A 26,121-nucleotide genomic window follows, 5' to 3' on the forward strand; every position below is an offset into this window, starting at 1 on the left:
GATATACCTTTATCTCCACTTCAAAAAATGTCACCATCAAAGCAACTGGGGAACACAATCGCTCAATCGCTCAGCCTCAGTAGTTGTATTGAACATCACTGAGAGAGAATGTGTTAGAGGGAAATTAGAGAATTGGTGAGGAGAGACAGAGCGTGTGAGCATGTGTTTGAGAAAGAGAGCAACAGATCATGATAGAGGACAGAGTAAAGGGGTTGGCTAAGCATCTTTGGTGCAATTTGTCTTCATGCAGCAAAGTCCTGCAGGTCCAAGCTATTTTGGCTGTCAAGCTTGTTGCTTCGAGTGCAATAGATGATTTAACTCTTGCTGTGGCGCTGACCAACATCCAATTCTGAGACCAGAGTAGAGTAAATCAAAAGCCTGGACTTCCCTTTTAATCACTAATTACAGGTTGGATGAAGAAGGTCGATCCTTCCCATGGCACTAAATGCCACAGGCTTCAGATCGGCGCAAAAAGAGAAGCCAAGGCCATTTTCTCCTCTGATAAATATCTGACAGAGGAGGTGCCGGACTCGCAGTGTTGAGTCTGTTCCAGCCCAGCATCAGGTCTCACAGGGGTTTCAAACTGAGGTCAAGTACAAGCCCTCTCCTGCGACTTCACTCCTTCATCCATCCTATCACTTATGCAATGATGGAGCCTTTCTGGCTGCTCACTTTTCTTCTTTAAATTCTCTCCTTAACTTCACACATTTCAGTCCCCTCAGGGATCAACAGCAAATTGAGTTTGTTGCTTGCAGCCTGTTCCGAAAGCATTAAGATACATGGGAAGCTGTAATTGAACTGTTAGGGAGGACATTATTGCAGGAGATTTTTGTCAGTGTATCCACCCACCTGCACCTCAACATCACCGAGGTGCCAAGTGCCTGACTGGCGCGTTGATCTGCTGACTCTAATTCCATCAGTGTCACAGGAGGAGGAGGAGGAGGAGGAGGAGGTGGAGGAGTAGTAGGATCATGGATTATCTGTGCACGACTGATGGAAGATTCACTTTCCAAAAATCTCCAGTTTATTTATTTATTTTTAAAATTTTTGCATCTGGGCTGCAGTAGGATGTTTGCTGTCTCTGGATTGTCTGTATGCTTCTTTTGAATTCCTCCACATCTCTTGGTTTGATAGCAGCATTATTTGAGCATTAAATTTCATGAATCAAATGAGAATTATCTCACTGCAAAAAGTTTCCCTCTGAAAATAAGACAAATAATCCAAAATCTAGCCAAACTGTCTTGTGTTAAGCAAAAAAATCTGCCAATGAGGTAAGGAAAATTTACTTAGTTAAAATTCTCAAAACTAGCAAAATGTCTGGGCAATGAGAGATGAGATGATCATTTAGTGTCATTAGAAACCTACTTCTCATGATTCCAAATGAAGCCAAAGATGACTCTCTTGCTCAAATTCCATCCTTTGAAGAGGTCAGAAATGGCATCAAATTGATGAAGATCAACAAAGCAGCAGGTCCTGATGGAATCCCAGCTGAGATCTACAAATTTGGAGGTGAATCACTCCAACATCAGTTCCACCAACACCTGATCAAAATTTGGTTAATTGAAGATGCACCTTCTGATTTCAGAGATGCCAACATCACTACCATTTACAAACGCAAAGGTGATAGATCTGAATGTGGAAATTACCATGGGACCTCCTTGTTGGCATCTGCAGGAAAGATTCTTGCACGCATTCTGAACAACCGCTTCAAAACGCTGTCAGAGAGGATCCTTCCTGAGACACAGTCTGGCTTTATACCATCACGAAGCACAACCAATATGATTTTTTCACTGTGCCAGCTGCAAGAAAAATGTTGTGAGCAACACCAACCACTCTACATGACATTTATTGATCTTTCCAAAGCCTTCAGTTCTGTCTCAAGAGATCTCCTCTGGGAAATACTCACCACATATGGATGCCCTGACAAATTCATTCGGATTCTCCGACTGTTGCATGACAACATGCATGCCAGAGTTCAGACCAATGGGGACAGTTCTGAACCCTTCAAAGTCACCTCTGGAGTGAAGCAAGGTTGTGTGATAGCACCCACACTCTCTTCACCATTTTCATTGCAACAATCCTGCATATCATAAGAGATGACCTTCCACCTGGCATCGAGATTTTGTACCGAATGGATGGCAAACTTTTCGACCTCACTAGCCTCAAAAGCAAGACAAAGACAACAGTGTGAAGTCTGCTAGAATTTCAATATGCTGATGACAACTGTGTAGCGGCTCTCAGTGAGAATCATCTTCAACAGATCCTGAATGCTCTCCATCTTGCGTACACAAAACTTGGGCTGAGCATTAACATCAAGAAGACTCAGATACTCTACCAACCGCCTCCCGACCCCTGTGTTGACAATCCACCAATGATGCGACTTGATGGAACACCACTGGAAAATGTAGAACACTTCTGCTACCTTGGGAGCTACCTGTCAGCAAACACTGACCTTAGTGATGAAATACAACATCGACTGAAATACACAGGGACAGCTTTCGGCAAACATCGAACGAGAGTCTTTGACAATCGGGACCTCCGGAAAGAAACCAAACTCATGGTGTAAAAGGCTGTCATTATACATACCAACGCTCCTTTATGCATTTGAAACCTGGACTCCGTACCGTCACCACCTGAAAATGCTTGAGAAATTTCAAACGCTGTCTTCAGAAGATCCTCAATATCAGCTGGGAAGACAGGAAAACCAACGTCATTGTACTACAAGAAGCGAGCACTACCAGCATTGAAGCCTGCATCATTAAGAACCAACTAAGATGGAGTGGTCATGTAGTATAGATGCCTGATGAATGCCTCCCCAAACAGATCTTCTATTCCCAACTCAAGGGCAGCAAGCATTCAAGAGAAGGCCAAAAGAAGCATTTCAAAGACGTCTTGAAAGCAAACCTCAAGAAATGCAAAACTGATTTCACAAACTGGGAGGAAATAGCAAGAAATAGACCTCTCTGGAGAACCACCATCAGAGAAGAAATGGAGACCTTTGAGTCCAAAATGTCCACAGAAAGAAAGAAAGAAGAAAGAAATGCAAAGAGCACCAACAAATACCTCGTCATGCATTTCCTCCTGGAACCACATGCCCGCACTGCCACCGATCCTTCCAAGCAAGGACTGGCCTTATCAATCAATCAATCAATCAATTTTTTTATATAGCGCCAAATCACAACAAACAGTTGCCCCAAGGTGCTTTATATTTTAAGGCAAGGCCATACAATAATTATGTAAAACCCCAACGGTCAAAACGACCCCCTGTGAGCAAGCACTTGGCTACAGTGGGAAGGAAAAACTCCCTTTTAACAGGAAGAAACCTCCAGCAGAACCAGGCTCAGGGAGGGGCAGTCTTCTGCTGGGACTGGTTGGGGCTGAGGGAGAGAACCAGGAAAAAGACATGCTGTGGAGGGGAGCAGAGATCGATCACTAATGATTAAATGCAGAGTGGTGCATACAGAGCAAAAAGAGAAAGAAACAGTGCATCATGGGAACCCCCCAGCAGTCTACGTCTATAGCAGCATAACTAAGGGATGGTTCAGGGTCACCTGATCCAGCCCTAACTATAAGCTTTAGCAAAAAGGAAAGTTTTAAGCCTAATCTTAAAAGTAGAGAGGGTGTCTGTCTCCCTGATCTGAATTGGGAGCTGGTTCCACAGGACAGGAGCCTGAAAGCTGAAGGCTCTGCCTCCCATTCTACTCTTACAAACCCTAGGAACTACAAGTAAGCCTGCAGTCTGAGAGCGAAGCGCTCTATTGGGGTGATATGGTACTACGAGGTCCCTAAGATAAGATGGGACCTGATTATTCAAAACCTTATAAGTAAGAAGAAGAATTTTAAATTCTATTCTAGAATTAACAGGAAGCCAATGAAGAGAGGCCAATATGGGTGAGATATGCTCTCTCCTTCTAGTCCCCGTCAGTACTCTAGCTGCAGCATTTTGAATTAACTGAAGGCTTTTTAGGGAACTTTTAGGACAACCTGATAATAATGAATTACAATAGTCCAGCCTAGAGGAAATAAATGCATGAATTAGTTTTTCAGCATCACTCTGAGACAAGACCTTTCTGATTTTAGAGATATTGCGTAAATGCAAAAAACTGGCCTTATCAGTCACCTGATAAGGCCAGTCATCCCAAGGGACCCCAAGGGACTGCCACGATGATGCTGATTTATTGTCATTACACTTAGAGGTGCAATGAAATTATCTTCACATTTTCATCCAGACAACTGCTGCCCACTGGATATCTTCTCTTTATCAGACCACTGTCCGTAAACTCTAGAGATGGTTGTGTGTGAAAATCCCAGTAGATCAGCAGTTCCTGAAATACTCAGACCAGCCCATCTGGCACCAACAAACATGTCACATTTAAAGTCACTTAAATCCCCTTTCTTCTCCATTCTGAGTCTCAGTTTGTACTTCAGCAAATCGTCTTCACCATGTCTGAATTGAGTTGCTGACATTGGCTGATTAGCTATTTCTGTTTAAAAAAAAATGAATGTGTGCCTAATAAATTGGCCTTGGAGTTATAGGTTTATGTTGTGTTGGGTAGAACGTGTAGAGTATGCATTAGCCCTCTGATAACTTTCAAGCATTCAGGTTTTTTTTTTTCCTTCACTCCATCATGTTCTGTATATTTTAGAAATTGACAGGGACTGTACACCATCTCAATAACTGCTTCCACATTACTTTTGTAGACTCAGTCATAACAATCATAACCAAAGGAAATTGCATGTGTAGGCTCAGAAAGAATCATTTCATTGGGAGCGTTTCTTTGAACAATGAACACAAGTTAAATTTCTGCTGTAGATAACTTCTTAAAATTTTTAAGAGATGACGTAGAACCCATTAGTTTAGTTGTGCCACATTTTCCATTTTTATTTTCGATATGTGTTTTCTTTCTTTTCTTCTCTGTACTCTTATCACCAGTTCTGACTGTTTGCTGTCATGTATTTAAAAAGCATCAGTCAACTGATTGAAACCCTTCGACTGATGTCTGTCATATTTTGATATCAGCAGCAAAAGTGTTTCATTTGATTAAGGAAATTGTAAGTGCAAATAATTTCAGATGTAAATCTTTTCTTTTTCTAGATTAATAGAAGTGGCAGGCTGCGAGTGGATTTTTTTTTTATCAGCAGCCAATCGAACAGAAGAACAAATGAACGTTTGCTTTCAAGGATTGCGATGGTGACTGGATTATTAAGTGCTGTTTGAACCTCTGTCCTCTGTTGTTATCGCGTGCTTTGAGAATGGAGTGCACATAGTGTTGTGTTTGTGTGTCAGTCAACCCTGTCTTTGTCCTTATGTTTATGGGTTTGTATTTAAGTCCTCTGTCTTTGTTTCTGCATTTTCAGTTAGGATGTTGTTGTCTGCTGTCCACACCCATTTGTATTCTGTGTGTGTCCTTCTGTGTCTGTCATTTGTGTATGTCCTCTTTGTGGTTGCCCTCTGTCTTGGTCCTTGGTCTGTCTTCTCTTTTGTCTTTATGATCTGTCCCCTGTGTGTGTCTCTGTGTCTTAGTGTTGTTTTCATTCATTGTTTCCTCTGGTTTTCCGGTTTGTCCCCTGTGTTCTCATGTTGATTTACTTTTGAGTTCCATATTAGTTTTCTGCTGTGGTGTTTTGATTCTGTGTTGGTTTATTAGGTGTTGTCCCCCTTTTTGCTCTGTTTTCTTGCCTGTCTTTCCACTTTGGCACTTTATACATTTTTGAGTTAAATGTTTGTTTCTGGTATTATGTACTTAGATTTGTATTTTTTGTTTTCTGATTTTCTTCTGCTCAGATTGTGTTTTGTTATTTCACTTACTCTTAGTTGTCTAAGTTCTAATGAGCTTTTGGTTGGTTGTTTTTCTCTTAACTTTTGACCCCGTCACACACCTGCCCTCCATTTGTTCATCAGTTGAGTTAGTATTTAAGTAGCACCCGCACTTTGTTGGATTTTTCACATTGCTTATGTTTGTCCCTCTGAGGTTTCGTTGTAAGTACCAAGAGACTTCGTTGTCACCTCCGTTAAGCTGTTGTATGTTTGTTAGTGTGTTGTGTTTATTCCTGAAATCCCTTGTGATCAGATTTCTTTGGCAAGTTTGGTTTGGACTCTTTTTCCCACTTTCCCTCCAAGTCACTTGCTTCTACTCTTTGTCACTATTGGGAAGATTAAAGTATATATATTTTTTTGTAACTCACCTTCCATCTATTGGTGCCTGCAAATTGGGTTTGTTTGGTGAACTGCTAAACATAACACATCGTGACATCACAGTTTGTTTATAGGTTTGTGTGTATTCAAATTTCAGTGTACCGCAGTCACTATGAAATAGGCCCAGATTTGCAAACACAGCAAATTTAGAGACTTGGTTTAAAAAAGACTCTTTCCATTTATGTAACAATAGAAACACTCAGTTTTTGGGTCGATGCACACTGCATTTAATAAAAACAAGTTGTCACATTTGTTAAACAGGTGAAATAGCATCAGAGATGAAGACATCACAACAGTGCATTATTCACAAAAGACTGAGTATTTGAGGTCCAAAAATGGGCACATGATCTCAAGTTTGTAAAACAAAAAAGTGTCAGAAAATAACTGAAATATCTAAAAACAATGTTCTTTAATGAAAGTTTGGAAGAGATTTGCATCTGTCTCCCTTTACTAAGCGTAATATCATTAAAGGATTCAAGGAATCTGAATGACGTTTAGTGGGTAAAAGGCAAGTGCATAAGCCTGAGCTGAAGTGATGTCTGAATAAATTAAAAACATAGGGAAAAGCAAAAGAAGAGGCTACGGATACTGGATTGGTCTGCATGCAATCTGACCTTATCACCAACAGAGATTGTGTTGTTGAGAATTTTGAAATGATAATTGTGACAACGATGAGCCTGAACTGTTGCACAACTCAAGATGTGTTTACATTAAAAATGGGACAAAATAAAATCTGATACGCTTCATTGTTTGGTATCCTCAATGCCAAAGCTCTAACGTGTTGTGAAAAGGAATGGCAACACTACAATGTGGTAAAATGCTTAAACAACATAACTTTTTTTTTTTTTTGTAGTGTGTTTTCAGGCCTTAAATGTCAGAATGGATGCATATAACAAATGAAATGACATTGACCATTAAAAAATATATAATATATTGGGGTCAAACCATCTGCAATGAAATGAAAGTCAAAGTAAATGTAAGAATCACTGATTTTATTTTTTCATTTTGCATTTTCTATGCAATCCCAACTTTTTCTGATTTGGAGTTATATCAATAATCACATTGCATCCTTTTTCTGTGTAATGATTATACAATAGTTTGGTTTATTTTTAAATCCTGGTATGGTTTGATGTGTTCTTTTACTCCAAAAGCCTACACAACAACACCACAAACTACAGCCTCACAAATCAGCTCAGTGCTCCAGAATAGAAACATTTAAATTTTAAGTTACATTCCACACAGAAGAATCATCTGTTATTAATCCTCTAATTTTGATGTAATCCTGACAATGATTTGCCTGGCTTTAAACGGCATTTCATGGGGCCAAATGAGAGATCTGATGCTCTGATGGCGGGGTGGTACTTGTTGTCTCCCAGCTCCAGTCTGATTGGTCCAGATCTACAGTCACTCAGGCTCACAGTTTAGGGACACAACAAGCGGCACACTTGCACACACACACCACAAATGATGGAGAAGGTTAAAGAAGCACTCAGCAGCGGTGCAAGGCCTTTAGAGTCTTGCTATAATTGATGGCGAGATCATCCTTATTCTCCGCCATGACTCCTGGACCTGCTCTTTCATTTGGTTTTAGTATTTCACGGCCTCAGGACCACAACAAATCGAGTGTGTTTCCTTTTGCAGTGTTGCTCATTACCCCAGGAGACAGATTAAACTGCGTTCTCTTCCAGTCCCGCTTACGTAATACCGCCAAAGAATGGATGCGGGCATGTTCTGTTCATTGTCTCATGGAAGCACTGTATGCACACAATAGGTGTTAACCAACCACAGTCATGGCAACCTCTCACGAACCCGCTCTGCTGTGTCTTTGTGCCTCTATTTGTTCTCATTATTGGGTTAAAAGTATCTGTCCAGAACACGTTCCGTCAGCTCGCATCCTTTAAAAGCATTTAGATATTGCTGGAATACTGAGTGAAGCACTTTGTGGTCTGGCCTTGTGTTTCTGTGGGTAACCACTCACAGGCAGAACAATCTTCTTTTTGTGTTGGTTTTATCAGAAACAATGCAGTCTTGGGCATTTGCGATCATGCTGAAAGTGCATCTTATTTTAAATTGTCATTGAGCACAATCAAAGCGCGGGGGTTGGGGGGGGGCTTTCTTTGAGTTACAAAGCAGCATTTTTCAGATTGCAACAATCAGCAGACCTGTCAGTGTTTTCCTCCGTGGACACGAGGATGACCAGAGAGGACCATCATGAACGCACCGTTTTTCCATTGCTACATAAATTATGCAAACTGGTTACAGAACATTAAACTTAACTCCTGTCCCATTTCTTTGCAGATTGCAATACATGTGCATGCTCAGTGCTGCAAAACAATGAAGTATAAAAGTTTTAGAAATAAATCTACCCATATAACTAAGCAAAAGTTAATTGAGATGTGTTTGCGATTTTGTATTTTTGCTTTCAAGCCTCATTAAAAAACACTTGGAGACAACAAAATAAATTTTCAACAATAAGATCACAGAGTTTATTCCCGTAAATTAGAAGACTTTAAGTTTCTGCAAACGGATCTGTTCCATGTGCCTACTCATCTAAGTTAAAAGTGTTTTTGAAAAATTGGAAACAAAACCACCCAGAGTATCTCATTTTTACTTAAAAAAAAAAAAGAGTTAAAATCTTCTTTTTGAAACTCCTGATAATCCTACAGTACAACATACTGTGTACCATGAATGAGTGCTCATATCATTGTTTCCCTTCTAACCCTGTAACTTGAAAATATGTGTGCAGATGTACAGGACATTGAGGTAAACAAACATCTCCTGGTGCACTTTTTTCTCCATACAGTCATTTAACAGTGACTTAACTTCCACCCAACTCAAAGGACAAGACAAGCGTCAGTGGTAGTTTCCACCTGACACAGTTGTAGTTTTCACACTGTGCCAACAGTTTTTTTTGTTGTTTTTTTTTCTTTTTCAAAGTGCAACACCCTCTGCACTCATGGGTGTGTTGGTGTTAAATGAGGTGTGATCATGCGCACCAGTGGTGCACCACTAATGTGAGGCAGTAGTATGTGATTGAAGTTAGCTTGCTAACATTTCTTTGTGATGTCTCGTAAATCACCTCAGAGGTATTTTCTGATTACAGAAAGAGGATTCTTAGATTTATAAGTCTTAATCAGCCAAAATATAAAAGAAAAATGCCAAATATTCGATTTATACAGAAATATAGCTGTTTGGGAATATGTTCCACCATCTTGGATTTGTTTGTTTGCGCAAGCAACCAACATGGGCAAGTACGGTGGATTACTGGTTAGCACTGATGGCTCACAGCAAAGAGGATGTGGGATTGTGTCCCACTTGGGGCCTTTCTGTGTGGGGTTTGCATGTTCTTTGTGCTTGTGTGGGTTCCCTCTAAGTGCTACCGCTCCTCCCACATCCAGCAGACATGTTGGTTAGGTGAACTGGAAACTTTAAATTGTGTGCGCGAGTGTGAATGTGTTTGCCCGTCAACGTATATGTGGCCCTGTGATAGACTAGCATCCTGTACCCAGCTTCCCTATAAAATGAGATAAGATAACCCTTTAATAGTCCCTTGTTGTAGCAACACAGGGACAGTCACAGAACAAACAGTGCAAGTTTCAAAAAGTAAGGTAGAAAAAAAATTACCAAAATATGGAGGTCAAGTAATGTGTGGAATAACAATATATACAGGAGGATAGACTACACTATATACAAGCAGAAATAATGCTTCATAACATTGCACACGAGTGCAGTATAAGCAAGCAGTAAACAAGTAAAGAAAAAGGATAGATGGATGGAAGCAACCAATGTACATCACACCGTCATCACTCTGCCTTCACTTGGATTGGCAATCACTATGTCACATTGCTCAGCGTTTGCATAAAAAAGGTTTCTTGTCTATTTTGACTCCTCCTAGTTGGTGTAAAACACCCACTCTGATGAATGGCAGCTGCTCACTTTGTCTCTGTCTCTTATAGCTAATCTGACCAAGGGCTTATTTGAGTTTGAGACCTGTGATTGAAAATCAATCATTTTTGTTTTCCTTTTATCAACAGATGTGTACATGCTGACTCTTCCACATGACCAGAAAGTGAGCATTACCACAGTAACTGTGGGACAGAGTGCTGTGTTGACGTGTGCCATCAGGGGGGAGCACAGACCTCCCATACTGTGGAAGAGAAATAACCAGTATCTGAACTCCTTGAACCTGGAAGACCTCAATGTAAGTAGAGTAGAACTAACTTTAATCAGGAGATGTGTGCTGTTTGAAAAAATAATATATATATTTATATTTGATAATTGCCCTTTTGGTGCCTGTATGCCTTAAAAAAAAGTGCAATCTTAATTAAATTCCTTAAATTAGTAGCAAGCAAATGAATTAAGTCCAAATTGTTTTTTTCTGCTTTTGTGTGGAGTTTAGATAGATAGATGGAGTCGACAGAGGGGGTGGTCTAGTGAGTGAAGTTGTAAGATGACGCTTTAGTGGTTAAGCATTGTGATAGAAACCAGAGGATCCCAGCCAGACTGGAAAATTGCTAGGGGCCCTTGAGCAAGGTCATTAATCCCCTAGTTGCTCCCAGTATGCAGTGAGCTCCTTGCAAAGCAGCACCCTGATGTCTGTTTGTTAATGTGAGGCATCATTGTAAAGCATGTTAAGCTTCTGATGCAGATGGAAAAGTGCTATATAACTGCAGTCTATTTACCATTCAAGCCAAAGCTTGGTCATCACACCTGTCTATCCTGTTTCAGAGAAAAAAAACAAAAAACTTTCACATTTTTTTTGTGAAGTGCATTGAAGTAATGAGTTGGATCAGTGGTGGGCACAGTTCAGCTAATCTGACAGCAGATAATTATCGAAGCTAATGTTTTATTAGATTAGCTTTTCAGATAAGTTTTAAAACCATCATTTGACCAATTATCTTCCGCTAAATTTAGTTCCGATAACTTTCAGTCCGATATTTTTTTTTTTTTTTGCTGGTAAAGTGAGCAATGTTTAACGGTCAAAAACGTGTAAACCCTAAAATCAAACATTTTAGTCCATCTGTTGTGTGTTTGTAGCAGACTGGCTACCTGTCGCTTGCTCATGACATCATCATTAAGCACAAAACATGATTGGCCGGTCGACGCAGGGAGCATTGTGGATAGTCACAGTCACTTTGGACGTTACAGTGAGTCGTCCACTTGACACAAAAACAAAACAGACTAATTTTAACATTATTTTATTTCTTTGTCGCTGTAATTTAATCGCCAAGACTCAGCGGGGGAGATGCTCTCACGGCGCAACTGTGTGTACAGAAGGAGGGACTTTTTTCACATTTAGACGTCTGACGGTGTATCTAATACTGAAATAAACTGACTTCTAATACTGTGTTTTACTGCTTTTGAAAGATGATGACAGTGTTTGAGGTTTTATTTTTTATTTATTCATTTTTCGTGTGTTCTTTGTGTTTGTGATCCTTGCGGCGCTTAATGTGAATCTGGTTTATCAGAATCCAACAGTGTAATCTGATGTGGCCGCGTCCAAATCAATACAAATAATTATCTGTTATCTGTAGTAAAGATAATTTTTTTAGCATCGGTTTATTGTTATAATAAAATAACTTTTCAGTTATCTGATTAATGCTTATTGAAGCTAACTTCTTGGTTAGCTGTGCCCACCACTGGTTGGCATCAATAGTGTTTCTTGCCTGTTAATACTATTAGAATCACAAGTCAGAGATCACCAGTGTAATGCTACACAAAACTACTTGGGATTTAGTTCATGTATGGAGTTCTATCTATAAGTGTATTCAGCATAAAACCAGTCATAATCAACGCACAGATTCATCTGGGAACTGCTGTGGAGACCCTGAACTTAAATAAATTAAAATAATGAACAAATAACAGCCAAAAACAAGGACACATATTACAAGTTTAACCAGGCCTTAGACTGTTTTTCTTTATTTTAAGCCACTTCAGTTTTTAAAAACTCTAACAGGAAGAGGAACTGTAAAATACAAATCATTTAATTGTGTATTTCATCTTCATCATATCTCCACTATTTTGGCAGTGTGTCACATTGTCAGCACATTTTATTTGACTGTCGGCGTTGGCTTTGTGTTGTAGGTCTGACAGTAATCCAGGATGTCAGCTTGCATTGTCTGTGTCGATGCTTTCAGTCGGCTGGGAGGGACAGGGATTTCAGACAAAGAAAGAAGATGAGGGGGATACCAAAGGGGTTCAGCCCGAGAGGAGGAACCTACTTTTACAACACAATGAAAGAGCATGCATGCATGCGTGTGTGTCAGTCTGATGGCGGGTATTAATCTGCGTGCACAAACCCAGACAGCTCTCTGTGTCACTTTCATCCACATCAAAGAGAGCACAGATACTTGCGTGGCGAGGACAGAAAGACCTCCTTCACCTTCCCCTGCTCCTCTTCCCGTGTCAAGGCTGACAAAGATGAATATGATACTGCAGAGCATAATTAAGTCAACACTCTCGCAGTAGATAAAGAGAGAGCCAGTGAAGCCACAAATGTAACATTAAATGTTGATGACCCTTAAAATGAGTAAGAGGCGCCCAGCTGGCGCCCGCCATCCTTGGCACCGTTGGCTGGCCCTGAACTCATGCTCTAGTTCTGGTTGCTGTTTATGTGATTTTTTTAATTTTTTTTTTTTTTTAAGCGTGTAACAGCTTTGTATTCCTTCTTTTTTTTTGACAATTCATAGCTATTGAGAGAGATTGAGAGCAGTGACTAACAAAAAGTGAAATGTTACATTAGGTTTATTTCTTTTAAAAGTAACTGCAGATCTTCTGATGGTTTAACCAATGGCGGCACTAAGCGGTGCCTGTGGAGGGCCAGTGCCCCCCTCCTGAGCATCTCAACAATAAAGACCAGTATTACAAAAGCTACTAAATTTCCGCCCCCATTTTTATCGGAGGTGCCGGCTTTTCTGTGCCGTGCTCCTGCACTGCCTTTTGGCCAAAAGCGCAGTCATCGCTGTGGGAGACGGAGTGGACATCTGGTGAAGCTGAAGCTCTGTTTGGCTTCCGGACGAGCTGTGCACAGAATTCTGGCAGGATCTGTGCTGCCCTGGCGCCTTGTGGATCCGGTAAGAGCATGTGTGGTGCCGCTGGTCAGCTCTGAGGACTGCTGGCCCGGCCATCCACGTCTTCGCCGGACTGATGTGCGCCAGTGGTGCTCTCGGAACCTGGGCTTGCTTTGCCGGGTTCCGAGCTTGCTTCGCCGGGTTCCGAGCAGTGAGACTGTCATCCCCACTGAGGTCCTTACCCTGGGTCTCCTGAACATCAGATCACTGTCCTCGAAATCATTGTTGATTAATGATTTAATCATGGATCATCATTTAGATATGATTGGCTTGTGTGAAACCTGGCTCAAACCCACAACTCTCCTTCCTTTGAATGAGGCCTGCCCACCAGCATACACATTTAGTCACGTGTCTCGTGGTGTGAAGCAAGGCGGGGGTGTGGCTTTTATTTATAAATCCAGGTTTTCTTTATTAGCTGTTGGGGGTCACAAATATAATTCCTTTGAGCATCTGACTCTCCGTTACGCCCATGATGCTAAGTACTGTCAGGGTCATAAAACTGGAGCTCAGCTATGTTATTTTGTCACTGTTTATAGGCCCCCTGGCCCATTTTCTGACTTCTTAGATGAATTTGGTGCATTCATCTTTAGTTTGTCAACTAGTGCAGATAACATTTTGATTATTGGTGACTTTAACATTCATATAAATAAGCCCTCTGATCCGCTTAGCAAATCATTTATGCAAATTGTGGATGCTTTAGGATTCCAGCAATGGATTCAGGACCCGACACACATTAGTGGAAATACCATGGATCTGGTTCTTGCACGTGGGTTTGCTGTCGCAAATATTGACATTTTGCCTCTCGCATCTATAGTCTCTGACCATTCACTTATCAGGTTTACATTTACGCTGCCATGTTTAGTGGAACAACAAACTTGTCTACTACTGCAGCGTCGTATTAAACCCTCAACTATGACTGAACTTGAGGCCAGACTACCTGATATTTTAGCTTTGAATCTGGAGAATGCTAAATCAATGGACAGCCTCGCGGATAGTCTAAATTTAACGCTTAAAACTACACTTGATAAGATTGCGCCTCCTCTTTTAAGGTCATGCCCTCCTAAGGCACAGTCACCTTGGTTCAATGATTATTTGCGTGACCTCAGGCAGAAGGCTAGAAGTTTGGAACGGAAATGGCGTTATTCCAAATTAGAGGTGTTCCGCCTTGTGTGGTGGGATGCTATTTTAGATTATAAGCATGCACTACTGGCCAGGAAGCAGACCTATTACTCTGATTTGATCAGTAAAAACAAACATAACTCAAAGTTTTTGTTTGACACGGTCGCATTTTTTATTCACGGGCAGCCACCTGTTAGTCGTTCTCCCTTTTCAGCACAGGATTTCTTGGATTATTTTGAGAAGAAAATAGAAGATATTAGGCTGAGCATATCTCAGCATGCCTCTGCCCAGCCATTAAAACCTGCTATGGAGGTGGGCACTACCATTGAGGTGTTACCTAGATTGACAGAATTTAATAGTATTTCATTGGGCGTGCTGACGAAACTTGTGGCGTCTACAAAAAGCACAACCTGTTTATTTGATCCCATACCAACAAAATTGTTTAAGGACCTGTGGCCCACTCTTGGGCCGACTGTGCTGGAAATTATTAATCTGTCATTAACCTGTGGATCTGTTCCGAAATGTTTTATATGAGCAGTGATTAAACCATGACTTAAGAAATCTAATCTTGACCCTAGTGTATTGAAAAAGTACAGGCCGGTATCAAATCTATCATTCTGTTCCAAAATTTTAGAAAAGGTGGTTTCATGGCAGCTCATAGACCACCTCACTGAGAATGATCTTTTTGAGCTGCTGCAGTCTGCTTTTAGGAAATATCACTCCACAGAGACAGTGCTCACTAAAGTTGTGAATGATCTTCTGCGAGCAATGGACTCAGACACCACTACGGTTTTGGTGTTGTTAGATCTCAGTGCTGCGTTTGATACCGTGGATCATCATATTTTGCTCAATAGGTTGGAGAATTTTTTTGGGATTACTGGAAGTGCCCTTGCCTGGTTGACGTCATATCTGTCCAGTCGTTCTCAATGTGTCTTGTATAATGGCACTACCCCTGACCTTACTGACATGAGATTTGGGGTTCCACAGGGATCTGTTTTAGGCCCCTTGCTTTTCTCCCTGTATGTGGCACCCCTTGGGCATATACTTTGGAGTTTTGGGATTGCCTTTCATTGTTATGCTGATGATACTCAGTTGTACATGCCGATAACTGCGGGAAATCTCACTCCCATAAAATCCCTGGAGGACTGTCTTCTATCGGTGAGAAGTTGGATGTCTAGTAACTTCCTACTTTTAAACTTTGAGACTGAAATGATGGTTCTTGGTCCAGCGAGACATCGGCATCAGTTTGACCAGCTGGCGCTCAGCCTGGGTTCCTGTGTCATACATCATACGGACAAAATGAGGAACCTTGGGGTAATTTTTGATCCCACGTTGTCTTTTGACCTCTACATCAGGGATGTTACTAGGACTGCTTTTTTCCATCTGAGAAATATAGTGAGGATCCGCCCCATCCTGTCCATGGCTGATGCTGAGACCCTGATTCATGCTTTTGTTTCTTCTAGACTAGATTATTGTAATGTTCTATTTTCAGGGTTACCACAGTCCAGCATTAGGGGTCTTCAGCTGGTTCAGAACACTGCCACCAGACCTCTGACACGTAGCAGAAGGTCTGAACATATCACACCCATTTTGGCATCTTTGCACTGGTTCCCTGTCTCTGTGAGAGCAGATTTTAAGGTTTTGTTATTGACTTATAAGGTTGTTCATGGACTGGCACCATCTTATCTGGCTGATCTGGTGGAACTCTACGTGCCGGCCCGGGCTTTGCGGTCGCAGGATGCGGGACTTCTCTGTGTTCCCAGGGTGAAGAAGTCAGCAGGTCAAAGAGCCTTTTCGTATCGTGCACCCACCCTGTGGAACAGTCTTCCTGTGACCGTGAGGCAGTCTGAGTCTGTGGACATTTTTAAGTCAAGACTCAAAACCTATTTTTATTCTCTTTCTTACAGATGGTTTTTATTTTTATTTGTTTTATTCTTTTACTTCTGTTTTTGTTTATGTATTTGAATTTTTTATTCATTTTTAATTATTTATTCAATTTTATGTTGACTTGTTTTATGTAAGGCGCCTTGAGACGGCTTTTGCTGTGATTTGGCGCATTATAAGCTAATTAAATTAATTAAATTAAATTACTAAAAATCTACCAAAGTGAGTTTAACCATACAAATTAGAAATTACATCATCCGCCAGAGTTTTGGAGCAAATCGGAAGATGTTTCACCTTTCTTCCAGGAAATGTAGTCAGTACTCTTGATTCATGAGCAATTTCAAGTGTTTAAATCTACAAGACACCAATCCATTGATCACGGTTGGCAGTTAGATTTTTATTATGATGCAGGTTGATTGTATGGTTATGTGTTCTTAATTGTATGGTTATGTGTTCTTAATGTTAACGTTGCACCTTGTTTGCCTTGTATATGCATCTCATACATGTTTCATCTTTGTAGATACACATGTAGCCACATAGTCTTATTTTGTTTCATTAGGGGGTGGAGGGTGGAGCAGGATGTATGCACTTCCTTCAATGTGACATAGCCACAAAACTGATCAACCACAGGGGGAATTGAATTCTATATGAGTTATAAGTTTAAGAAGAGGTCCAAGAAGGTCCTAATTTTGGGCCAATAAAAAAATAAAATGGTAGATGAATTTAAGGGGAAACTGAGATCATCTAAAATAACGGCTCGATAACTGGCTTGAAAGTAATGGCTCTGTAGTGACAAATGTGTAAAAAACAAAAGTTTACTGAGATCAGCAGTATTGCACTGACAAGTTTGCCATAAAACTAATGATACTCAGGTTATAGTACAACCTAAATTCAATCCGGACAGTATTCACAGCACTTAAGTTTTTCAACATTTTGTTATGTTACAACCTTATTCCCAAATGGTACTCACAAAACCCCATAATGACAACATGAAAAATGTTTGCTGTTGTTGTTGTTTTGTTTTTTTTCTTGCAAATGTATTAAAAAAAAGTCATATATAATTGCACAAGCTTGGTGCACCTATCTTTGGGCAGTTTTGCTTATTCTTCTTTGCAGCATCTCTCAAGCTCCATCAGGGGAGCGTCGGTGCAAAGCCATTTTCAGATCTCTCCAGAGATGTTCAATCGGATTCCGGTCTGGGTCACTCAAGGACATTCAGAGTTGTCCTGAAGCCACTCCTTTGATATCTTGGCTGTGTGCTTAGGGTCACTGTCCTGTTGAAAAGATGAACTGTCACCCCAGTCTGAGGCCAAGAGCGCTCTGGAGCAGGTTTTCATCCAGGATGTCTCTGTACATTGCTGCATTCATCTTTCCCTCAATCCTGACTAATCTCCCAGTTCCTGCTGCTGAAAAAACATCCCTACAGCATGATGCTGCCACCACCATGCTTCACTATAGGGATGGTGCCTGGTTTACTCCAAATGTGATACCTGGCATTCACACCAAAGAGTTCAATCTTTGTCTTGTCAGACCAGAGAATTTTGTTCTTATGGTCTGAGAGTCCTTCAGGTGCCTTTTGGCAAACTCCAGGTGGGCTGCCATGTTCCTTTTACTAAGGAGTGGCTTCAGTGTGGGCACTCTATCATACAGACCTGATTGGTGGATTGCTGCAGAGATGGTTGGCCTTCTGGAAGATGCTTCTCTCTCAACAGAGAAATGCTGTAACTGACAGAGTGACCATCGGGTTCTTGGTCACCTCCCTGACTAAGGCCTTTCTCCCCGTTTACTCGGTTTAGATGGGCGGCCAGCTCTAGGAATAGTCCTGGTAGATCTTTCCTTTTTTCCATTTACATATGATGGAGGCAACTCTGCTCACTTGGACCTTCAAAGCAGTCTAAATGTTTCTGTAGCCTACCCTTCCCCAGATTTGTGCCTCTAGACAATCCTGTCTCAGAGGTCTACAAACAATCCCTTTGACTTCATGTTTTGTTTGTGCTCTGACATGCACTGTCATCTGTGGGACCTTATCTGTAGACGCGTCTGTACCTTTGCAAATCATGTCCAGTCAACAAATTTACCCCTGGTGGACTCCAATTAAGCTGTAGAAAAACTCAAGGATGATCAGTGGAAATGGGATGCACATGAGCTCAATTTTGAACTTCATGACAAAGGGTGTGAATACTTATGTACATAAGTGCATACCATATTTGTTAGTTTTTTATTATTATTATTAATCAATTTACAAAAAGCTAAAAAAAAATAGCTTCATTGTCATTATTGGGTAGTGTGTGGAATTTTGAGGGAAAAAATAAATTTCATCCATTTTGGAATCATTGTGAGTACTTTCCGGATGCATTGTAGCACTTATTTTTTATTATTAAACAATGGTTGTAGAAAGTTTCAATATTTCTTCTAAATTTTCATCTCAAGATTCAGGCGGATGGTTATTATAAGAGTTGTTTATGTATGTTATGTTAAAGCAACTAATGCTGTTGATGCTTGGAACACATGCTAGTTTGAAATGAAAAGCGATCTTTGCCTTGAAAAGGGTACCTACCACTCTTTCGAGAGATTGTTGTGGTCATTAAGTGGTGAGAGCTGAATAGATTATTGGTATGAGGATTCATCTGAGTATTTTGCTCAAAAACACCAGTGTCAATGGGCCAACATGGGTTTACGTACACCCCCCCACCCCCACAACTCTACAAACCTATATTTTTCTGAAGCCTTAGAGTGTTACATTAATGAAATTGAATGTTAACATTGAAAATTTTGGTCCTCACTCCCTGTTTTCACACAACAAATAGACATACCCTATAATCGCCATTGATTTTCTTTGTTATATCTTTTCTGTGATGAAAAAGATAATAATAAATTTCATACCATGAATTGTGGTGTATCTTATACATATTTGTGGGAGTCATAGGCCTGTGTTTCTACATAAGGACAACTATTTTTGATAAGTATGAAACTGGATAATTATGGAGTACCTCTATTTTAACATTGTTTTACAAAAAAAAAAAAATACTTTAGACATTGCTCTTGGGCTATTTTATCTGAAATACAACAATATTTGCATAATCTGTGACCTTTTATACCTCAGTGAAGAATTTTGGTGTTTTTGCCTTCCAAAAAATGGTGATTATAGTGTATGTCTATTTGTTGTGCGAAAACAGGTAGTAAGGACCAAAGTTTTCAATGTTAGCATTCGATTTCATTAATGGGACACTCTAAAGCACTCGTCACATATAGCAAGAATTTGCCAGAGCCATGCCCGACACGGCAAATATTGCCATAATCCAACGCAATGGGGAGGAAAAGAGGCGTGGCCAGCAGTGTCGGAATGCAGACTGCCTTATCCACACCTGTCAGATTGCATCCAAAGTGTATGTAGATGACACAGACTGGTGTCAGATGGCCATAAAAGGCACTGCAGACTACCCGATGTCTGAATGGCAAACACAGGACAGGAGCGCTGTGTTCTCCCTTTGCACAGGACCTGTACTGGACATCAAAGAACCAACGTAAGGACCGGACTCACACCATATGTGTCCATCCGTGAGGTCACTCACTCCTTCGCTCGTCCTCTTTTTCCCACAGGCTCATTGACCTCACATGCGTGTGTGTATGCGTAAAAGTGCTGACATGAGGAAATGACCACTCAGTGTGTGTGTCTTTGTGTTATCATATTAAGATAAGACTTTATTGATCTCACAGTGGAGAAATTCACGCGTCAAAAAATTAACTTTGATATCAGATAACTTTTCAGTTATCATTGATAACGATAAACCACCCAAAAATGTATCGGAAGTTACAGATAACCGATAAATTCCAGTATTGTCTCTGGTACATTTGCAACTACTAACAAGCTGAATTTGAGTTTTAACACCACAATTGCTTTTGGAAGTATCAAAAGCAACAACAGAGCCAAACAATGAGCCCGCACTTCTATGTTTGAACATCCTGCCCACTGCTGGAAGCTCTTGTTTACTACATGGCTAGCACAGAATCAAGCTGAGAGCAGCCACAAAGCTAGCTCTCTACCAATCACAACGCTCCGGTTAGGCAGAGGTCTTGGAAAATAAAGTCATGCCGACTTATGGTTTGGTGTGAATACTGATAGAATAACTCCATTAATGTCAATTCTGTCATTTGTACAAAGTTAAAATATAACATATCTTTTAATGTTGATTAATGCACTAATTCTGAGGTTTTGTAACAAACAGACATATCGCAAAGGATTCTGGGTAAAAGTGCCTCTGCTAAACAGTGATTGGTTCAGTCATTCATTATGTAAACCAACATGTTAATGTGACATGTGTCGTGTCGTGGTGTTTACAGATAAATGTGCTTTTGTAAAATATTCCATTTTTATTTGTAAAAACAGGCATTTTTAGAGCCTTGGAAGTGCTATCGCAAAATATTTTGCATGGGGAGAGAATGTGCGCTCATTTTATTAGTGGCATGCGCACGTTTTATGATGTTGCAAAATGTGCACTCAATATTGTCTTGACACGTAAATGATGGCTTTACACTGTGTGAGTTTTGGCCCTTTTTTCGGATGATTTTTCATTCATGCAAGAATGTTTTGGACCGAGTTTCAGGTTAATCGCGCATCCTGCATCGTGTAGTGTACATGGAGTAACAAGCTGCATTTAACATCTCATGACCACCTCCTGATCGCCGATCGTATGGTCGAATGAAAATCAAACCTGTTTGATATTATTCTGGTCGGCTGTCGTGAGGGTATCCTGCTGCTGAAGAGCAACAAGCATCCAACCGCTCGCACTGTGCATGTGCAAACACCGCAGACCTGTCTTGTAATGTGTGTTTTTGTTTTTTTGAACTTTGATGTCTCCCATCGAGAGTTTTTTGTAAATTAAGTTTGAAAAAAAGCTTACGTTTTGCTTCTGGAAACACGAGTTCAACGTGTGGTTTTTTAACGTACAATGTGTGTGAGAACATAAATCAGGCTCTCTGAACTTTTACACCGGTTCTGTTGTACAGTTTGAACTGAAACCAAGTACAGTGATTAAAAATATCATACAGTGTCTGCTCAGCTTCAGGACAAATACTGCCATGAATACTACTGGCCAGTAGATGGCAGTAGAGGCCTTGAAAGCTTGCCAAAACAAAATTCCAGATAATCCGTGTCTGCTACATTTAAGATGCGTGGAATTTAACAAACGCAAATACAATAACAATGTGTATAAACCCAGAGAATATATTCACAAGAGTTTTAGGCACTAGAGTTTAATGCGGTTGTCCGTGGAGCCTGAACAGAGTGTCTGAAATGCATTTGTCCTGTCGTGAACGTACTGAGAATACCCTATACTACTTATAATGGACTGCTGGGCACAGCATGTGCTCACTAAAACCTTAAAAATTAGCGCATTACTTAAACTAAAACATATATCTGATATCTTCACTTCATAAAACTTCAGACTTGACAGTAATTTTAAATAACTTGTCCAAAATTAGTTTGGTTAAAATTTGAACCATAAGTTAAAAATGTATGCCTCTGGATGACTTGGGTGATATTGCCAGCGTATCAGTATGGTGTTAAAGGAAATGATTTTTTTTTTTTTTTTTTTGTGACCAGTTCTCCTTTGCCTGCAGAGGATAGAGCGGTTTCTCTTGGAAGCAGCTCTCTTCTGTTTTGCAGAGGGTGGAACTATACATTTGTTAGGAAACTTTTAACAGGTAGGTGCTCAACTGATTTAAAATTTTCAAAATGTTTGTCGCTGTTCGCCTTTGTTTACTACATTATCGGTCTAAAAGTTGATATATTGACATTGATTCACAGGTCACAGTCACAGGTGGGAGACTGTCATTGTGTGTTCGCCGCTCCTCTGGTTTTTCTCCAGTTTTCTCGTGTGTAACTTGGTTTTTAGTGGCTTGAGTGTAATTTTTTTTAATCTTTGGGTATGTACTTGACGTGGTTCTTGGTCCTTCAGTGTGCATTTTTAACCATTTTTGATTGTTTAGTACCTATTTTGCGCTGTACAATGCCGCACTTCACTTCCTCGGCTGGCGTGATGCTAAGCTACTCTGCAGCTGAGCTACAGAGCCTGAACAACAACAATGTCCCTCGGGACATTCTCGCTGTCAGAGAGCTTGGTTTGCAATGCCGACGTTGCTGCGTCCACAGAGGCCCCCGGAGAAAGTTTGTATTTCATCGAACTGGGTCGTCTGTGCCGGTCATCTGGTCAGCTGAGCGCATCGGTGCTCAGCGCCCACATTATTAGAGCGCTGCAGCTTCTAGGACTTGTAGTCCTGATGTGACGACAGCGGTCTCTGACACTCTCCGGGCGCTGGATGGAAAAACGTGGAGTGGATTTTAAGCTACTCAGGCCTATTCAAAGATGTCAGTCTGTCAAACCGACATTAACATCAGATCACTGTCCTCAAAATCCCTGTTGATTAACAATCTAATTATGGATCATCACTTGGACATGATTGGTTTATGTGAAACCTGGCTCAAACCCACAGCTGTTCTTCCTCTGAATGAGGCCTGCCCACCAGGGTACACATTTAGTCACATGTCTCGTGGTGCGAAGCAAGGCGGGGGTGTTGCTTTTATTTATCAATCCAGGTTTACCTTCTTGACTGTTGGGGGTCATAAATATAATTCGTTTGAGCATCTGACTCTCCGCTCTACTCATGATGCTACATATTGTCAGGGTCAGAAGTATGGAAATCAGTCATGCTATGTTGTCAGTGTTTATAGGCCTCCCGGCCCATATTCTGAATTCTTAGATGAATTTGGTGCGTTCATCTCTAGCCTGTCAGCTAGTGCGGACAACATTTTGATTATTGGTGACTTTAACATTCATATAAATAAGCCCTCTGATCCCCTTTGCAAGTCATTTATGGAACTTGTGGATGCGTTGGGATTCCAGCAATGCATTCAGGATTCAACGCACATTAGTGGAAATACCCTTGATTTGGTTCTCACACGTGGCCTTGCTGTCACGAACATTGACATTTTGCCTCTTGCCTCGGTGGTCTCTGACCACTCATTTATTAGGTGTGCATTTATGTTGCCGCATTTAGTGGACCAAAAGCCTTGTCTATCTCTGCGGCGACGCATTAATCCCTCAATTATGACTGAACTCGAAGCCAGACTGCCTGAAATTTTGGCCTCGGGGTTAGAGAATATTCAATCAGTAGATAGTCTTGCGGATGGCTTGAACTCAGCGCTCAAGGCTACACTGGATAAGGTTGCGCCTCCTCTTTTAAGGACACGCCTTCCCAAGGCACACTCACTTGGTTCAATGGTTACTTGTGTGACCTTAAGCAGAAGGCTCGAGGTTTGGAACGGAAATGGCGTAGTTCTAAGTTAGAGGTGTTCCACCTTGCATGGCGTGATGCTGTCTTGGATTATAAGCAGGCACTACTGGCTACAAAGCATGCCTATTATTCTGATTTGATCAATAAAAACAAGCATAACTCAAAGTTTTTGTTTGAAACTGTAGCATTTCTCATTCATGGACAGCCACCTGTTCACTCTCCCTTTTCAGCACAGGCCTTTTGGATTATTTCGAGAAGAAAATTGAGGATATTAGGTTGAGCATATCTCAGCAGGCTTTGGTCCAACCACTGCATACTGCTATGGAGGTGGATGCACCTACTGTGGTGTTACCCAGATTTACAGATTTTGATAGTATCTCGCTAGGCGCGCTGACAAAGCTCATGACGTCTACTAAAAGCACAACCTGTTTACTTGATCCTATACCAACAAAACTGTTTAAGAACCTGTGGCCCATTCTTGGACCGACTGTGCTGGAAATGATAAATCTCTCATTAACTTCTGGATCTGTTCCTAAATGTTTCAAGTCTGCAGTGATTAAACCATTACTTAAGAAATCCAGTCTCAACCCTAGTGTATTGAAGAATTATAGACCGATATCAAATCTATCATTTTGTTCTAAAATCCTGGAAAGTCATTTCACGACAGCTCATGAACTACCTCACTGAGAATAATCTTTTTGAGTCACTGCAGTCTGCTTTTAGAAAATTTCACTCCACAGAGACAGCACTTACTAAAGTAGTGAATGACCTTTTGCGAGCAAAGGACTCGGATACCACTACAGTCTTGGTGCTGCTGGATCTTAGTGCTGCATTTGATACTGTGGATCATATTTTACTCAATAGGCTGGAGAATCACTTTGGGATTACTGGAACTGCTCTTGCATGGTTAACGTCATACCTGTCCAGTCGTTCTTACTGTGTATTGTGTAATAGAACCTCCTCTGATCGTAGGGACATGAAGTTTGGGGTTCCTCAGGGATCCGTTTTAGGCCCCCTGCTTTTTTCCCTTTATGTAGCCCCCCTCGGGAATATACTGCGGCGCTTTGGGATTCCCTTTCATTGCTATGCTGATGACATTGAATTGTACATGCCAATAACTGCTGATAATCTCACTCACATAAAATCTTTGGAAGATTGCCTTGCATCAGTAAGAAGTTGGATGTCTAGTAACTTCCTACTTTTAAATTCTGATAAGACTGAAGTTATGGTTCTTGGTCCAGCGAGGTATCGGCATCAATTTGATCAGCTAGCACTTAGCTTAGGTCCGTGTGTTATACATCATACGGATAAAGTGAGGAACCTTGGAGTAATTTTTGATCCTACGTTGTCCTTTGATCACCACATTAGAGACATTACGAGGACTGCTTTCTTCCATTTGCGAAATATAGCGAAGATTCGTCCCATCCTGTCTATGGCTGATGCTGAGACTTTGATTCATGCATTTGTCTCTTCTAGATTGGACTATTGTAATGCTCTATTTTCTGGCTTACCGCAGTCCAGGATTAGGGGTCTTGAACTGGTTCAAAACGCTGCTGCCAGACTTTTGACACAAAGCAGAAAGTTTGACCACATTACGCGCATTTTGGCGTCCCTGCACTGGCTTCCTGTTCCTGCAAGATCGGATTTTAAAGTACTGTTATTAGTTTATAAAATTGGTCATGGACTTGCACCTCCCTATCTGGCTGACCTGGTAAGCCCCTATGTACCAGCTCGGGCCCTGCATTCTCAGGGTGCAGGATTTCTGTGTGTTCCCAGGGTGAATAAAAGTCTGCCAGTCACAGAGCTTTCTCCTATCGTGCCCCAGCTCTGTGGAACAATCTGCCGGCACACATTCGGCAGTCCGACACTGTGGAGACTTTTAAATCACGTTTAAATACTCATTTGTTTTCCCTGTTTTATCATTAGTGTTTTTATTCTTGTATTCTTCTATGGTTGTCTTTCTTTTATGGTCGTTTTTATTGTGTTTTTAAATTTTTTATTGTTTTTTTTATGTTGTGTGAAGCACCTTGAGATGATTTTATCGTGAATTGGCGCTATATAAATTAATAAATTTGATTTGAAAGCTACTGGACAAAAATTTATCGGAAGATAATTCGTCCGATAATGGTTTTTAAAGTTATCTAAAAAGATAATCTGATAATGAAAACATTATCTTCAATAATTATCTGTTATTGGAACTGTGCCCATCACTGTATACAGTAGTGTTCAGAATAATAGTAGTGCTATGTGACTAAAAAGATTAATCCAGGTTTTGAGTATATTTCTTATTGTTACATGGGGAACAAGGTACCAGTAGATTCAGTAGATTCTCACAAATCCAACAACACCAAGCATTCATGATATGCACACTGTTAAGGCTATGAAATTGGGCTATTAGTGTAAAAAAAAAAAAAAAAATAGAAAAGGGGTATTCAAAATAATAGTAGTGTGGCATTCAGTCAGTGAGTTTGTCAATTTTGTGGAACAAACAGGTGTGAATCAGGTGTCCCCTATGTAAGGATGAAGCCAGCACCTGTTGAACATGCTTTTCTCTTTGAA

The 26,121-nt window shown here is 40.7% G+C and overlaps 1 protein-coding gene across 6 annotated transcripts in view; it reads left to right on the forward strand.

Annotated features, from left to right (window-relative positions):
- The window catches only part of fstl5 (follistatin-like 5), a 661,980-nt gene that overhangs the window by 419,402 nt on the left and 216,457 nt on the right, over positions 1-26,121 (forward strand). For all 6 annotated transcript variants that reach the window (XM_034182069.1, XM_034182072.1, XM_034182073.1 and 3 more), the window contains exon 7: positions 10,231-10,397. In XM_034182069.1, the coding sequence (XP_034037960.1) occupies positions 10,231-10,397 (167 nt within the window). The remainder of the gene's footprint in view (positions 1-10,230; positions 10,398-26,121) is intronic.

This window comes from Thalassophryne amazonica, chromosome 11 (genome assembly GCF_902500255.1).
Source record: "Thalassophryne amazonica chromosome 11, fThaAma1.1, whole genome shotgun sequence".
Taxonomy (NCBI): domain Eukaryota; kingdom Metazoa; phylum Chordata; class Actinopteri; order Batrachoidiformes; family Batrachoididae; genus Thalassophryne; species Thalassophryne amazonica.